Source organism: Calonectris borealis, chromosome 20 (assembly GCF_964195595.1).
Source record: "Calonectris borealis chromosome 20, bCalBor7.hap1.2, whole genome shotgun sequence".
Taxonomy (NCBI): Eukaryota; Metazoa; Chordata; class Aves; order Procellariiformes; family Procellariidae; genus Calonectris; species Calonectris borealis.
Window position 1 is genome coordinate 5,444,767 of NC_134331.1, and position 18,178 is coordinate 5,462,944.

At 37.1% G+C, this 18,178-nt stretch overlaps 1 protein-coding gene across 1 annotated transcript in view; it reads right to left on the reverse strand.

Moving 5' to 3' along the window:
- The window catches only part of ANKFN1 (ankyrin repeat and fibronectin type III domain containing 1), a 69,763-nt gene extending 51,881 nt beyond the window's left edge, over window positions 1–17,882 (reverse strand). Inside the window, exons 1-4 of the mRNA XM_075170095.1 lie at window positions 17,775–17,882; window positions 12,515–12,520; window positions 11,309–11,500; window positions 3,867–4,077 (exon numbers count right to left, since the gene is read on the reverse strand). Of these exons, the coding sequence (XP_075026196.1) occupies window positions 3,867–4,077; window positions 11,309–11,494 (397 nt within the window). The 5' untranslated portion in view covers window positions 11,495–11,500; window positions 12,515–12,520; window positions 17,775–17,882. The remainder of the gene's footprint in view (window positions 1–3,866; window positions 4,078–11,308; window positions 11,501–12,514; window positions 12,521–17,774) is intronic.
- Between the last annotated feature and the right edge of the window lie 296 nt (window positions 17,883–18,178).

An 18,178-nucleotide genomic window follows, 5' to 3' on the forward strand; every position in this document is an offset into this window, starting at 1 on the left:
TCGCATAGGTTACAAACTAAAATAGGTTTGATTTTAGCCCAAGTCCACAAGACTACCCTAAACCAGCCCCTTGATTATAAATGTGAAAATGAAATGTGGTGAATCAAGCCCTATTTTCAGAACTGCTCTTAGCCTGAAATTGTTCAAACTATTTGTGATTTAGAAAATGGACTTATAAAGGTGTTTAATCTGAAGAGAAATGTAACCACTGATCTGATGTTCAATATGCAGGAAATAATAGTGTACAAGAGAAGAAATTCTGAAATCACAGAAAATAACTTTTCTCTGGTGTCTGGTATTTTTGCAGAAGAGCTCTGAGATAGTCTTAATTTAAAAGGCCCCTATTTACCGAAAACACTGCCCTAGCACAAGGAGCTACTCTTAGCAATGATGGGGAGTTGCTATGTAGGGACAGGCAGGCTCTTGGTTTCCCTAAGGTTCTTCCAGGAACAGCATGAATTTTGCACAGGATGCACCAATCATTCACTTGCATAAGCCAGGAGCAGTAGACATTTCTGAAAAGATCAAACTGTACCATATAAAGGACCAAGACTCTGACAGGTATTTGACATCAAAACACCACATGAGCAAAGATGTCTGCACATATGAATGTGTTATTCCTAAACTGGAATCGTAGGATTATGGGACAAATCAGATTGGAAAGGACCTCCTCTAGTCCAAACTTCTTGTTCAAAACAGGGTCAACTATGAGCTCAGACCAAGTTACTGAGGGCATTATCCAGTCTAGTCTTGAAAACTTCCCAGGATGGAGGCTTTACAATGACTCTAGGCAACCTGTTCCACTGCTTTTCTGGCTTTACCGTGCAAAAGATGTTTGTTTTATCCAGTCTGAACCTCTCATTTTAACTTTTGCCCTCTGTCTCTCATAACAATATCACAACTGAAGTTTAGCAGAGTCTAAGAATAGCCCTACATACTAATGTGAAAAGTGTGATGGGATCTTTAAAGCCACAGAAGGAGAGCAAAGAATTACTCAACGCCTCTGACATCCAAAAGGTTGTTCTTGAAGAATGTTTGTCTCTAAGACTTTGCTTTCAGAAGCTGGCTTGAAGCCATCCTTCTTGAAGTTTGATCATTCTTCATATGGACATCAGAGACATATGGCCAGGCTTACTGGAATCTCCTGGTATCCTCAGAACTCCTGTTTACTGGGAGGCCAAAGGTGACACTGTTTCCTGGATCCATGCCTACAATAAGCATGCAACACATATGATAGCACAACAGGACTGAGGAAGGAGATTTTATGTGCCAGAACTTCAGGTGATTGAGAATTGGCATTGGTTCAAATTCTCACTAAGGATCTGGCTTTATCTGTTTGATCAAGATTCTGATCCACAATTGTCAGGTCTTGGAAACATGTCCAATCAGCCACTGGAAATTTTAATCTTATTTTTATTTGGGTTCACATGAACAAGCCAAGCCAAACCATGAGTATATGATGAATAAGAGAACTGAAAAGATAACACAGTGGACTTTGCCTCCTCCCCAACTAAATTAATATTTTAAATGCTGTACTCTCTGATCTTTCTTACTTTGTGTTTAAGAGATGTTGTGTTCCTGTTAAGATTTATACAGTCTGAGCTCCATGTGGAAATGAAGATCATAGTTTTACTTTTCTATTGCTTTATCTGCTATTATTCCTATTCCAGGCAGAAATCCAGGTGATACAGATGGAAGCTATCTGTTCTCCAGATCCTCTTTTCCACAGCATTAGGTTAGAGGCTATAATGAGATTTCAGCTGAATCACTTCGGCTGATACAGTGCAAGAGCAAGAGTTTTCTCTGTAGGCAGCTTTCTGTGTGCACTTGGAATGGGGAATTCCTCTACCTTGCCATCTCCCAGATCTGTGCATCTGTCCTATACACTTCCAATCAGATTAAGAGATGCTTGTGTCCTGTCCCAAAATTGGGGTGAGTCAGAATTTTACATTGAAATCGTCCCCTCCCACTCAACCTGGGAAGTCTTGCTCAACTACCCACCATAGAGAAATGAAAATGCTCCTGCTGGGTGCTGGATCATGTTCTTGCAGCCCTGAGATCTTACAAACAGAATGGATTTCATTCTAACAGGGTTGGTTGAGTACAGAAAGCAAAGCAGAAAAGACTAGAGAAAATAGAAAGTGACTGCTATCCATTCCACAAGAATGAAGCCACATACAAAGATGCTGTGAACCTTTGTTTTGAGTGCTGAAAATAACTTTTTGCATTTTGCTCTCAAGTAGCAACTGTAAACCCTTAAGGTAAAAAACCACAAAACAAAGAATTGTTTGCTTTTTATTGAGAATGCTTCATCCATTATTTCAATCAGAAAAACTAAAAATCAAGATAAGTGAAGTGGAAATTTAGTGGGTATATTTTGAAATGGAAATGAGGTGGTTATATATTCATATTCTCTGTGTTCATAGGCATGTTTGCATTAATTACAGGAAATGAATACTAATTTATGATTGCCCCTGCTCGCCATCAGACTGCATTTATTTACAGATGAGGTCAATGAAAAATTAGTTTAGTCTTTTTTACTGCTGTTTAGAACACTCAAGACTGTGTTTTCCTCTAGATTTGTCATGGTTAATGAATGTTGCTTCAGCAGTCAATCATGTACTCTAAATGCTGTCACACTTTTTTTTAAAGCCTCAGTCATGAACCATGACAGAAAAATAAACAAATAAATATAAAACTAAAAAACTCTTTTCACTGAGCAGCTACACTATGCAAAAATCTCCAGGGAAGGTTAAAGGAGGCCAGAATAAATGATAATATAAGTGCTGTGGACATAGAAAAGCAATAAAGGTGTACCAACACTGAGGGTCTGGCAAAAAAACTCAACACACACACGCACATGCACACACACTCTCCAGTGAAAAAACTGGCAATGTTAGTAGCCTCAAGGTGCAATTTCCTGGAGCACTGAGATTGACATGCCAGCACTAAATGTTGTTAATTTAACTAACTTCAAATTAATGGCAGAGTCTGCAGTGGCCGAACCCCTCAAACACAGTCTCATTATAGCCTTGCTGGGAATGTCCTAAATATAGGCATTGACAGTTTAAAACAAATTCGCATACATTGGTGTATTTTTAGACCAAGTAAGGCGTCAGAGTTTGTGTCATGGTATACAGTTGATTAATTGGGTTGGTAAGTCACCCTCCAACCCACAAATTGTGCATAAAAATGCCCATGAAGGAATACAAAGGAGTTTTATAACTACAATATGTAGTTATAAGCAATATTGGTATTCCAGTAAAGTGAGGAGGTCTGTTTTGTGTTTAGATTTTCTCTGGTTCTGTAGAACTTTGAAATTCTCATTTAAGTGGGATTTTAGGCCATTTGAAGACTAGGAGTGAGGAGTCTGTGGGTAATGGAAAGGCTAGATTTCAACACAACCTGTCTCCTGAAGGCAGCATAGGCAAAATCAAAAGTTAATAAAAATAAACCAAAGTCTAGACAACCCATCGTCCTTTCATTTTTGATGACAAACTCCATATTTCAGACCATGATCTTTGAATCAATCACTCAGTTCCTGTTTCCATATTTTAAAGATTTTTTCTCAGTATTGATATTAACTCAGCTGCCCCAGTGTTAATCACATTAGAAGCTCAACCTGATTCATCAGTCGGTGTATCTGACAGAGAGAATAAGAAAGATCTACGGAGCACGTAGATCTTCAATGAGCAGATATTGCTGCAAATGGCCTCCAGCACTGTGGTACTATTGCTGGTCTGATCATCCTTATGATAAAACCAGTCAATTTTTGTGTGTAATGTAATTAATTTCCCAAAACAGCAGCAAACCTAATCTCCTACAGGCAATTATCTAAGTCAATTCAGTTTGTGTTCTTTACTTACAGTGTGGGCTTTCCTTTGCCCCAACGTGTAGAAGGGTCCTAGCAATAGGGACGTTGTTTGTCAAAATGGCAATATCCAAAGGAGTTAGTCCCTCACTGTTTGGTGTGTTCAGGTCCAGTTCCTCCAATGTGTATTGATAAAGAAGAATCTGAACAGCATCCAGGTCTTGCTGTTCTACAGCCTCAAACATAGCTTCATTGCACTGGAAATTCTGTGTATCAATAAAAACAGAAATTCAGTAAAACTTTTCAGATGTCAATATGTTTTAAAAATAAATTGAGAAAATTTGTGCTTTGTGAGATTGCTGTAAAATATTGATCCTCCAGCCCCAGCTTAGGTTCAGCTAGAAACATGGAAATTGTTTGCAGCAAAACTGAGCTTGGTCTGTCTCTGGACTTGTGTGCTTGAACTTGCTTCAGGTCTGTGGGAAGATTCAAGTGAAATTCAAACCCATACAAAACAAAGCCACACTTATTTAGACATCTGTCCTGTAATGAGCAATATTGTATGTTTTCAGTGTGAAACTGGAGGAAAGACTATGATTTTGGCAGAGTCTTGGACTACTGAAATTTAAAGTAAGAATCTAAAAACTCAGGTGATCAAAATCCAAATCAAACAAGCTATTCTGGAGAAAAACCTTCACAGCTCTAGTGTGAGCTAGTAATAGGTATTGTTCATTCAAACACTTCAGTCATTTCTAGGTGCTACTATTTTTACATTTAACTTGTAACTAGAAACAGCTTTGAAATGTATAGTCCTTAAATAAAGAAGTAGAAATGGGATGAAAAAATTGACTGTCCAGTGTGCATGTCCAGAAAGTGATGTGTCTGAACAGCAGAGAACTAAAACAGCCAAACCCAAGAACATACATGGCACTGACTCTCAAGTGGGGAGAACCACTGAATCTTTTCCTTACCAATGTCAAGGAGATAAAAGAATGGTATAATATAAAGAAACCTATTGTTTCTTAATTGAGCCGGGGAGAAACAGGTGCAGGAGAGTAGCATGGCCTGCAGGTTTCTGTTATGAGAACATCCTTCTGGAGCCTACAGTAATGACATGTTATTTGCCAAGATTCTTTAAATTCTCTCCCAGTGTCCCATTGCCATAATTACCCAATAGGTTTTTTTCCTCTTAAGAATGAATTAGTAGAAGCAAGAGGCCCAGCTAAGCAAGGAGGGCTCAGCATGTGGTTACATAAAGGAACTGAGATCTACGTAAACATATTGTGCCAATGGGCATACTAAAGAAATGCATACATAAGAGAGCAAGCGATCCAGATACATGATGTAAACTAGCTTCTTGTGTTCTGAAACGCACATGGAGGAAACACAGAGAAAATTCTTATATAAGAATGTATTCTTTATCAAGATATGAAATAAATATTGAATTGAAACCACCTTCTACTGTGATTAGAAATTAACATTTCAGCCACATTGAAACTTCATTTTCATTGAAACTTCATTGATGTAGTTTTATTTGGCATATCCCTGTCCAAATTCTGCTCTCAGTGAAACAACACTTACTGAAAGAGCACTGATCTGCTGGAACATCTTTTGTCTCCTCCTAAAATGCATAGACTAATGGTTTGCAAGCAGTTCTGAAAACTAGAGTCCACAGCTACACCTTGGAATTTGATCAGTTCTACAGGTTTTTTCAGTTGTGGTTGAAGTTAAAAGTGTCTTCAGAAATTCTCAGGCCTGATAGAGATGTTCTGTTCTACTGTTTTGCATGTGAAGTATTGGTACCGCACTAAGAAATTGCAAGGATGACGTTATCTTAAAGTTTCAATGTGGACCCCACCTATGTTGAATATTAGGGATCAGCAGAACAAGAAGACAGACGTACATAAGATGATCTTGACCCAAAATTGTCAATCTAGAGAAATGAGATACTTCTGTTAGATGACTATCTAAGGATGAGATGAACTATGCAGCAATAAAGCAAATCTAGGAGAGTAGTGCCGACTTGGGAATCTACCTTTTAGACACTTAAATACAAAAGATAGCTCATGCTGGAGAAATATTTTGTCTGTAGATTTCCATGCAGAATAAAAGACACTACTTAAACAAGTGCTTCATCACAATGGGTCTCTGTCAAATTCTTGTTTTCAGATTCTTCTCTAGATTGTAAGATTCAGATTTAATTTCATTATCAAATACTTAGATCACACTTAAGTGTTAGGTGTAAGAGAAAAATCTCAGAAAAAGGAACAGTTGAATGGTAAGCAGCTAGATTTATCATTCCTTCGCCACCCCTCTGTTTAAGGCAAAAAATTGTCTTTAAGGACAAATACTGTCATTAGAGAGGGCATATCTCCAGAAATTTTTAGAAAAGAGACTAGCACATATTGCTCTTATTATAAGGTAAAACTTAAAAATTACAGAAATTTTTACTGCAATGCAGCAATATTTCTTTTCATTCCAGTAGCTCCACACATCTGCTGTCTTGCTTATATAACACCTTATCATCCTGAAATCAGAGATCTTACTCTTATTCTGACTTTTTGCCCCTACCCTGAAGGGATGAATTACTCTGGCTAGAAATTAAAAGAATTTTAATTAATTTTAATTATAATTACAAAATATTTTAATTAATGGTATGATTCTGATACATGCTATATGTCATCAACTCCCACTCAAGTCAATGATATGCATTTAACAGCTGTATGTCACTGTACTATGTACTCAAAATTAACATAAATAGACAAAAAAAAAGACAAAAAAAAAAGCTGTGCTCCTTCGCTCTTTGAAACTTCATTATTATGAATGCAGAACTGTGAACTGATAGACTGTTTTTTCTTACAAATTATTAGAAATGCAAAATATATTCACCAATTCTCCAAAAATATCTATCAACATTCTAAAAAGCATTAATTTCATCACAGTATACACCCATTTAAAATTCTTTTTCTACTGATTTTGGAACTTCCTCTATACTGTTGTTTATGGAAATAAAGGGTAATTATGCCTTCAGAATCATCTGCACTTCAATTGAATCAAAAACCAAGCAAAATCATATTACTCTTGTAACTGATCATAGCTAGGAAAATCTACTTATTTAACAGTAAATTCATAAAGAGCTTACTACAAAGGGAACTGGTTGAAGTAAACTGAATGACTACGTCAGTCTCCATTTCTTTTAGTTAAGTTCATTTTAGGAAACATCAGCTAACAGTCTGAGAGCAGAACAAAAAGGTACAGCTGATGATACTACTCAATGAGAGGCTTGTGGTGCTCACTTAGGACAAGAAACTAGGTATTTCTCAGTTCACATTTCCACTTCTGTGGTACCGGGTACATACATGGTTTTCCCCTTTTTTGAAATCAGAATAGTCATTCTCTTTTAATTGACTTTATGTATGTGCATAAAAGTTAAATGAGTTAGCATTTGTAGAGTGCTACCCTAAACGCTCAATACCATTATTTGGCTTTAATTCCAATTTTGTGTGAAACTCAATAAATCTTGTACTACATCTCAGGAGTTTCTTGCGTTATATAAAAACAAAAAATCCCTGTTACATAATTAAAAAAAAAGTTGGCTAACTTCAGTATTACAGCTGAAATTACCCCAATAATATGGCTGACAAAAGCACTTGGCCCTTTTCAAATATATATACACACACTTTAACAACAGAATTTACCTAGCTGAATTATTATTGTAGAATTATGTGAAAAACTTTGATTTGAATTGTTATTTTTGGTTTCAGTTATCAAGATTTAGACCTGCCTAGATGCCTTTGAAAATGCATCTTTGGATTTTTGTTTGCCAAATGAAATACCTAAAGTATTTGTGATTTTTTTGCCTTAAGTAAGTTGCTGAACAGAATCTAAGCACACGCTTAAGTTAATTCCTCATAAACGCTCTTGCCAGCTAATCTGTTGGCAAGAATGTTTCACCAAAAGGCAAAAAATAAAAGCAAATTTCTATTTCTTCATTTCATTAGAAATCTGATTGAAAAAGCTGCACTGATTTAAACAAGAAACAGAGCATGAATTTTATAAGCTACTTCATCCAATCCAAACAATTATGAGACCAAATTGCAAATATCAGGTTTTCCAAATGAACAATTCAGACACAAGCAATAGGCTGAAATATGTTGGCAAGTCTCATAACTTCAAAGAGTGTAAAAACACGGGAACTGTGATATGGCCTTTCTAACTCGGCATGTATGCATCCCTCATCCACGAAGCAGTGCGCATCTAATCATGCTATATCTATTTCAGTCAAAAAATACCCTGGTGAGACGGCAAAATATCTACCACATTTTCAGCCATGCCAGTAAATTGCCCCATTTGGAAGTCTGCATTGAGCCAGCTCTCCAACATTCTACACACCTGACCCACTTTTCCCCAACTATTTGCTTTCACACAGAAACAAATATATTTGAAGATTAGTTTTCTGCAAAAAGCTGATCATAGTCTGTATAAAAGACTCTCTAGTATTGCAACATTGTTCAGACATCTGCAGCCCAGGGGTAAGAAATTCAAATAGGGGTAAGACGTAGTATCTTTAGACCCATGTGCTCAATTTTAGTCCAGCTGGTATTGTCACAAATACTAACAAGAGCCTTCTGATTTCTACCTTCATTTACATTTACTAGGTAACTTTCTTCTGCTCTGAAAAAACAAAACCACTGAATTCAAAGAGAAACTGAATCACATTTATAAGTGATCAGGTAAAGTTTAGGGGCATTTTTTACATTGCTTTTTCCTTGACTCAGTTCTGCAGCCTCTAATCATTAGCTAGACAGCTGCGCTATGTGATTAATTTATTTAGGTGTTACTCTGATGCACAAATGTATATACTCAAAAGGACTACAGTATTGCTTTGCAGTAAGTAATAACCATGTTCCAGTAAGTGATTCAGTGCTGGAGTGTTTAGAAATGCAATCTTATGTAGCTTAATTAAAATGAAGTGCCCCTTTCAAGATATTTGCTCTAGGTTTGACTGAAAAAGTCCACTATGTGCTACTGGAGTTGGAAAAAACGTTAAAGTAGTTTCTGCAAAGACTTGTTTTGATAAACATGAGTTCAAGAATAAAGCTATTTTGGGACATTGCTATGTCTGCAGCAAGACAACAATTTACTGAATGGAAAGTATTGCACAGCAAGAGAGAATGGAAAGAAAACTCTTCACTAGCCAAAGCTGAAAAAAACAAATTCTAACAAATGTTGTTCACTTGTCTAGAGACATGATTTTAGTCATTGACTTAGCTCTGTAGCACAGAAACTCAATGATTAGAAAATACATCAGCTAGCAACTTGACCTGGAATATTTCCACCCCTTCACTGATGGTTTCCTTGCTGTTTATTTCTAGGGAAAAGTGTGAAAACAACAGGCAGAATGGATAGAATGGGATCCAAATCCTTTTGACTTCAGTGGGAGTCTGTTCACTGACTGTTGTGGACACCAGCTCAGACCCCACACTGGTAATACTTAGAGGTACCTATGCTCACTGTAGGTCAGCAGTGACAAAAGCTATGTCACTCCCATGACAGCTTGGTTTGGGGGAAACAAGTAAGTCTATATGCTATTAAACCACCATCCACATCACAATGTAAAATCAAGTCTCCTAATTACTATTACTAATTGAACACTCCCACCGCCTGACAGATCTGGACTGAAAAGGGAGAGAAGTGAGATTGTAAGTACTTAGCTCTGTGGATAGCAGAGGACTTGAGCGTCAGAAGCAGTACACTGCTTCTCAGTCTTTGGGCTGTGCTCATTTGCCATTTCTCTTCTCATTAGTTAAGTATGACAGAAGTCCCCATATTTGAAGGAATATGTAATTTGAAGTGTATATTTAGAGAAACACTGGTCAGAAGATATGCTAACAGACTGGCATTCATTCAATCTACATGTCAGTCTGCTCTGGCATGGTCCCCAGCACTAGTTTATCCTCCTCTCTTTCATTCGCTTAGTCACACACAGGCTTGCAATTGAAAAGGAAAAGACACGAAAAGATAGTGGCTAAAAAATTAATCTAAAGAGTCTTTTCCCACAGTTCATACTTAGAGGCCCAAATTCAAATGATCCCTACAAACTGAAAGCATCTGGAAACCCACTGCCTCAAAAGCACAGCTGTTGGCTACTATTTAAAGGCTGTTCTCCAGCTATCGAGCCCTGTTTGAGTTTCAGGCTTCTCCTTCTGTGAAACAAAATCTATTGGCTCTGGCAGAGCTGAGAGGAAGGAGCCATGATCCCTTGCTTCCTTCAGGTCATAGTCTTTCTTTACAGGAGAGAGACAAGAGTCTCTTGACTTTCCAATGCACTAGAGCTACATTTCATCTTAGATCTTCCATGGGACATGCATGGGTCCTCTGACTTCAAGAAAGGAGTGATCCTAAGGGATAGGATCATTGAATTGATTTTAAAATTATTTTCAATTCTTGCACTGATTCATATAATTTGTCTTATACATAACAAAGATTTGTGAGTGTTAAAGGAGTCTAGCGTGTGCTTTTTCTACTGACAAAATGTAATATATGACCCAACCATATTCAGAGTTTAGTCCTGCACTGTGCTAAGCGTCTGCTTTAGTGCAGCAGAGTAATGGTTCCAAGAGGTGTCTCCTGGAGCATTCACAGACACTGTCATAAGTCACTGCTCTTCATAAGTGGAGAGGAACTCCTTCCCTCAAAATAATTCAGAGAAGTTGAAGGATGTGTCTGTTCTTCCTACTTATGGAAAAGGAAAATTTATTTTGTTTTGGCAATATCAACAGTAAGTTCATCTTCCTCCAGCAAATATAAAAGATTCTGTTGTGCACTGAATTTACACTGTGCTATTATTTCAGTCCATTCTTCAAAATGTATGCGCTGGAGGTTGTGTAACTTCATCAGCACCGGTATAAATAGGAGCACTTGTGAGTGTTAAGTCCAGCAGGTGCTTATATGCTTTCCTGGCACCAGAGTACCTGGCTGTGTTCTGCGACTAGGGTAGGGTACCCAGGCCAGACTGCTTCATGTGTGATCTCCTTTTTCCATGGTCTTATCTAGTGACCATCACCACAGTCTGTGAACAACCTTGCATTTATCTGTCACAGCATGTAAGTTCCACTTGCTCTGTTGTTTGGAAAAATGGGAACTTCTATTAAAGCCATCTTCAGTTTTCTCAAAATACTTTTTCTTCATTTCTTGTAAGAGAAACTCTTGTGTGTATACATTTAATCCACATTTTGTCACATTAATGCCAAGTTAAGACCTTACTCCGAAAATAAAGCATCATCACTTGAGTAAGGTAGCTTTTCTTTAGCCTTCAAGAAGGTCAGTTTTTATTTTGACACAGGATCATAAAATGGTAAGTCTGGGAAGAACATACAGAACATGGTCAGGGAACAGAGAAAGTGAGATGATGAAAATTGTACAGATTAAATGCAAACCTATTAAGGAGATTGATAGGACAGTAAATTGGCAATTTGATAAATATCAAGTAATTACCATTGAGGTCTTACGGAGACTGAGCCGGTCAGATCGAGCTCTGAAATATGCTTCGTCAAAGGACGTATGACTCCCCTTAAGCTTCTCTGACAGGTTCCGATATAACCGCTTTGCAGCATTTGGAGAGGATGGCACGCTGTTCTTTTTAGTCTGGAGGAGACTTAAGTTATACATTTGCTGTGTCATTTTCAGCTTGTAGTTTCTAGAAGAAAAACAGCAGCTGTTTAACAAGGTTTTGCCACGCTAACATCATTGATCAGAACTGTATAATTGCAAGATTTCTATGGCAAAAATCAGTTTCACACACACAGTTTTTGAACACTCAGAAGCACGTTTTTGGGCTTTTTCAATGGCAAATTGCTCTTTATGGAATTAGTCCCGTGGATATCTATGGGGAGGGAGAATTAAGGTTGGAAAAATAAAACAAACCACTTCAGAACTATTTGCTAATTTGTATAAGCAGAAAGGGTTTAATTTGATGAGGGAAATGGCCTTTTGACAGAGCGAGTTCTGGTAATACCGGTGTCAGAAAAAATTACACCCAAATGTAAATGTTACTATACAATTTGGATAACATGTACATAATCTGCATTTTGTCAGTACAATGGTTTCTTAAAACAAAACTGAAGCAATTGAGAGGAAATAAAATCTAACTGATTACAGAACACAGTGCAGGACTGAATTTTTTAACTGGTCAAGTGACTTAACTGACACAAGCACAACTGTGGCAAGACAATGTGCTTTATTTCCCGCATTACTATCTGCTAGCAAATTGTGTGCTCCAAAAGCATGTGACATTTTCTGTTGGGTGGGTGGATTCTTTTTCTCTAGAGACTCAAAGCAGTATTTCTCACTCAGGAAGTATGGCTGGATTCAAAACACTTTTTAATCTCTGAACCCATCACAAGCTACTACAGAAATAACGCGTGAACTTAAATTTAATTTGCATCAAATGCTGACATGTTATCATCCAAATGAAAGCCCATTGCTATAGAGAATGTTTTTTTGTTAGAGTGTTGAAGAGCATTTGGCAGGGAGGGAATCTGCTCTGTGACCAAGGACTCCTAAGGCATTATGTTTTAGCAAATAATAGCTTAAACACAGAAAACCTATTTAGTCTCTGTTGTAGGCATAATGAGGCATATGCGCATTTTTAGTTTAAACTACCCATGGCCAACTAGTGTCCAGGTTATTACAAACAAAGACCTTGCACTCTATGTTTTACAGTTAAAATAATATGTGATTTGAACTGTGGCCGTTTACAGTTTCATACTGAGTAGTTTCTTCCCTCAGTTGGTGGACAGGCACTGGTTTTCTCTATATATTGTATAACTTTATTCTGCTCTGTGTTTGCCCTGTCCATTTAGACTACAAACTCTTCCAAGAGGGACTGCCTCTTCTCTCCAAGGCTGCCTAACCTAAAAGGATTTCCATATTATGTCATAATTAAACAATATTTTCTATGCTCTATGATTACATTCATTTTTCCATATTAGGAAAATTGAATTAATATTTAACTCTCTGGAAATACTTTATGTGGGAATAGTTTTGCCTTTCTGAAGGGAAACTAAGAATCAGATTTGACCCAACTGCAAGTATAGGAAACTATCCCCAGGGATCTCTGTAAGTGAAGAGGTGACGAAAATGCACAATTTCTTCACGTTTCCTTTTTCCCTGCCAAGAGTGTGTACACATTTATAAGACAGAATGTCTCTCTAGAAGACCTCACGGTTGTAATAGTACATCTGGCTACCCTTTTGGACTACCTTTTCCTGGAAATAAGCTTTAGATTCTTTGTACTATGATACAAATCCTGTAACTTTCTGTTCTCGTGGTCTCAGCCTGCATCTAAGCAAATCAGACTGCAGGACCAGACTCTAATAACTATTTACAATCATAAAAGCATTCTTTACTAAACACTCGCCCTGCTGTTGAGGCTGCTCGTTGGCATGAATTGGTCCCTAAGATTAAAGACACCACCCAGGTCTCATAAGCTGTCTACATACTCCTTTCTCATTTGTAACTTGTGGTGAAGCAGACATCCTGAGCACAAGAGTATCTCATTACAAGTAATCTCACATATTCTCCAAGCTCATGGGGTACTGAAGAGAGACCAAGTCTCTGAATGAAGAGAGGCAGAGTCAACATAATTGTCATATGTGATGAGAAGACTTTGTTAAATTAGAACAGCAGTGTGTGCAATCAGAAGAAGGGAATTATGCAAGGTGCATCCCTGAAACTAATGTGCAAGAGTGAATATGATAAGAAACAAGCTTTCTGGGATTCAGGGAGCGACAATACTGCAATGATCTTGGACTGCTTTTCTCCAAGCTTATGGAAAAAAGGCAAAGTGAGGCTCACACAAGCAATTCATCCTGCTTTTCAATTATTACATGCATTTCAGCAGTGCCTACAAGGACTAACTGAAATCACTGTCTCTTCAAATGAAGCATTTTATTCTCTGCCCCGAACAGCAAGCTTGCATAGACTAGATAGGAAGGCTCAGTGGAAACCAAGGAACATAGCAAAATATGTTTAATCAGTCTCTGTCATGAAAAGTTGCTTGTTAATGTCAAACTAGAGCGTAACACTAAAATTATGATCACCAATGCCAACTCACAAATGTTCCAGACATGCCAGAATTATTTGGAAGCATGTGCTGGAATCAGTGTAGATTAGGCTTTATGGTATGGAAGTTGCTGGTAAGTGTTGAGTTTTAATATTGGACAAACTTAGAAGACAGCCTTTTGTTTTATAGATGCATCCATGGAACCATTTGGGAGTATAAACATGAAATAAAATTCCTTGTAAGATGGTCAAAAGATTTCATTCACATCTGTCTCTGTTTAGCATAGCTTCAATAGTTCAGTTTATTTTCAGATATTTACTAAAAATAAGCTTAAGAAATAGCCGATTACCCCCAAAGATGATTACCCATCTTCCACTGTTCCATGTTATTAGTATTTTAAAGAAACTCAGCAATTTACCAAATATAATATAATAATAATAATTTAATTCTCACTTACTTAGAGTAACACTTCCAGAGTTTTTATTAGTATATAGAGCTACAGATTATCCCACATAAACTTCTCCTCTTACCTTCATTTTCAAGAATTTCTTCCTTTCATCAATAAAGTATAGGTCAAGAATCAGTCCGAAATTGTGGATAAATATAGGCCAATAAATGTCATAGGCATGTTTGTAAAGGAAGTTTCAATTTCCCCAAATCATTTGATTCCAAGAGTACAGTCATTGAACACCAAATACCACACAGTTTGTAGTAAACTCATGAGAGAGAGAAAAATTTGCATTTATCACACAAACCTAAACATCATCAAGACGAGGACAAAAAAGAGGAATAGACCCATCCAATACTTAATTCAAAGATAGCTCAGCATACTCCACTTTTGCTTTCGGATTGTATTTTTTCATATGAAAAGCAACAGACTCAGAACCTCTAAGGGGCACAATATTGCATTGTGGAGAGATTCCAAGCTTCATTAGGCCTGTATGCCAATACGGAAACTTACTGAGAAGCTGTGCAAACATTTAGTGAGTTTACATTAAATAAATTAGGCATATCTACTTAGTAGGACTTCTCATACCTATTGTGGTATTATTAAAACCAAACAAGAATACCTGTTATTAACATGGCTTATGCATTTATCAGTCCTCCCTAGGCTGATAAAAAGTCCTCCCTCCATCCCATAGACCAAACTACCTGCTTGTTGACTTCAAGTCCCTGCGTTATCTATGGAGAGGACAGCCATTGAAGGAGAGCGATCTTGGCTGGAGATTTTTAGTGTTAGGGTGAAGAGGCCTTTTTTTATATTTAAAGTCATGCTTATAGAAGCTGTAGTGCGTCTAGCTCATAGAATTAGTATTGTGACAATACTCTTGAGGATTAAAATGATTACTAAAAAAGGAATTTTGCCAGCCTGACTCCTAAAAAATCCAATCTCTTCTCCAGACTTCACTAATGCAGGAAGTGTATTTGTATCCATCTCCTTAAACTCAGTTGCCCAGATGTCTTTCACAGAGTGTCTTGAAAGTCATAAAATTCAAGCTTTTCTTGAGAAGTAGAGAAGCTGTTTTCAGAATCCCAACTTTTTACAGAGAACAGCTTGACAGCAACATTTTCCTTTGTGAGGAGATATTAACCTCAGCAAGTAAAGGGGAAGCACCTCTCAGTTTTTGAACAGTTTTCCAGCAAATTTGAAGGTTTGGTAGAGGTGTTCTAGTCACACATCTCCCAAACACATTCAAAACTCAGACAGTTTGCAGGTCAGTTCTTTCTATTTCAATATGTACACTGTAAAATAAACTAGGTTCTCTAAATATGTTACAGCACTCTAGGATGCTGGTGTAGTCTCAGGACCAAAGCAAATTTAGGTTATCATTGGGCTGCTAGCCTATGTCTCCAATCCAGAAAAGCCTAGCAGCAGTTCAATACCAAGACTGCCCAGGCCTGTTCCCCATGGCATGGGTTACTGTTCATATTGACTGTATCTAAACATAATTTGACTCCAGCTATTACAATTCCTAGGGGTTGCTGGAGTCCTTCCCACCTTGATCTGGTCAATGAAACAGAATTTATACATTCAGAAGAAAACAATAGTGTATTACTAACAGTCTAAACAATGACCTCCAAGGACAGTAACAATAGGGAGTCCATATTATGCATGGAAGCTTTTTCAGTCTACAGCCAGAGCAGATCCCCAAGAGAAACATTAATGTAAGAAGAGGACAGAATCTTTTATAATCTCATGAAAGTTTCTCTTAAGTCAAGAGCAGGTGAGTCTATAGAGAAGCTAAGTAAACACTGTAAAAATTGCAGCTATTCAACAATAAAACAGATGGCATCTTTGCTATCCACACAGAATCAGTGCATCACAAATGACTTGAAACATATAAATGTTTCCTGTATACTAACCATCAATATCCTGAAACAGTGCATGGAATAAACACAGAACAATAAAGCAATAGCTGGAATAATATAATGCAAATGAACTGCATTTTTTACCAGTGTACTGAAACTGTAAGATGCAAAATGCTACTGAAGATTATCGTACTTAACATCTTTTCTAGCCACATACAAAGTATGAAATGAAAAAAAGGTAAAGGTAAAGGTAAGTTGCATATTCTAGAAAATTTTCTGGAAGTGTGATCTTCTTAGGCTGTAGAAATTACTCCCGGGAGAGCAATGAAAATGAGATTGGGCAAAATCATGGGTAAAATGTATAATAAGAAATGAGGAAAACAAAGACAGCTCAATTCACATGATTCTGCGATTGAAAACTTATTGTTTTTTATTGGATGTTGGCATTTTATTTTTACAGACATGAACTATTTTGTAAGAGCAGTTTTAGGCTCCTTTTTAAAGTCATTTGTTTGGGGTTTTTTACAACCATGTCCTCACCTCACTGATCAGGTGAAACCCTGGAATGTACACTGTCTTGATTGAAATAACAAATCCCCCAACTGAAATGCACTTAAGCTGAGGATATATCATTGTCACAACTAAAATTGTTACAGTATATCAAAGACTAACAGTTTAGAAACAGGAGAACTGACCCATTTGAGATTTTCACCTATGGAAGCCTCTGCACATACCTAGCAGAGGTCAGAATGAAATGGTAAGGACATCTCAATACGCTTCGAAGTAGCCCTGTGTGATCTGGCTAACTAGCATTCTCACAGTAAGTCAAGAACTATAAACAAGCAGCACGTTACAACGTTTCTCAGTAAAAGACAGAACTAGAACAGAATAACAACAGCAGCTCCCCTTATAACTAGTCATAATTAACAGTAGTTTGCATTTCCAAGAATTAAAAAACACAAAACAAAAGTCTTATGACAGTGGTTCCAATAACAAATAACCTGAATCTCTGGGGAAACAGTTACTGCACTACCCTGGAAATAACCACCAAAGCAGTCTCGTTTGCGTGACTATCACCCTGCTATAGCATGTACCAAAACAGCGATCGAAGTCTTCCAACACACATTTCATGTTGCACATACTGTAGCTTAATCTTTGTGATCGAATTTTTACTTGCACTTCTAAGTGCTGAAGTAAATGTTTTCTTCCCCAACAGCTGTGTGCTTTAAAAGTCAAATTCAAATACAAATGAATATAAATTAGTTACCCTTATAAAAGCTTTTTTTTTTTTATTGGCAAATACTGACCTAATATTCACATCCTTTTACAAACATATTGCAGAGAGAGAGAAAAAAATCTAAATTATAGATCACTGTCAGTTGTATATGGTACATAAATGCTGCACTGTATAGACAGGTGCACTAATAGGACACAGCATAGCTGTAAAAGCATTAATTTCAGATTTTAGGAAAACACAATAGCTAAGAAGCCACTCAACACTACATGTGTTTTTAAATATGTTTATGGAACAATTTTATACTTGAAACTAATAAGTAAGAATATATGCATTAGAGAGTTAAATTAGACTTACCAGCTTAGACTATCGAAGGCAAAACGTGAACAAGTTGCTGGTAATTGTCCACTGTCTTCATTCAATGAATCACATTGGCTTTGCTGTCTCTTCTGGTTCAGCCTCTGGGCAGAATGAGTAAACCTCTTCCTTATACTGCATGAATGATCAGATATGAAAAAGCTTATTACTAGCAGTTACTGAAGTCCAAGATCACTGATAAGATCTCAGAGCAAAACAGTATTTAAAGCAAATAGTATTGTAACACAGGTAAAATGTTTGATGCCTTAACTCTATACTAGTTACCTGTGCAGCTATAGGAATGACTAATATATAAAGCTTGTGCCTCCGTAGTCAAAGATGCCATGACTTCTGTATGCTTTTAGCTTGTTGTATCCCTTAAAATTGATCAGCAGCACAG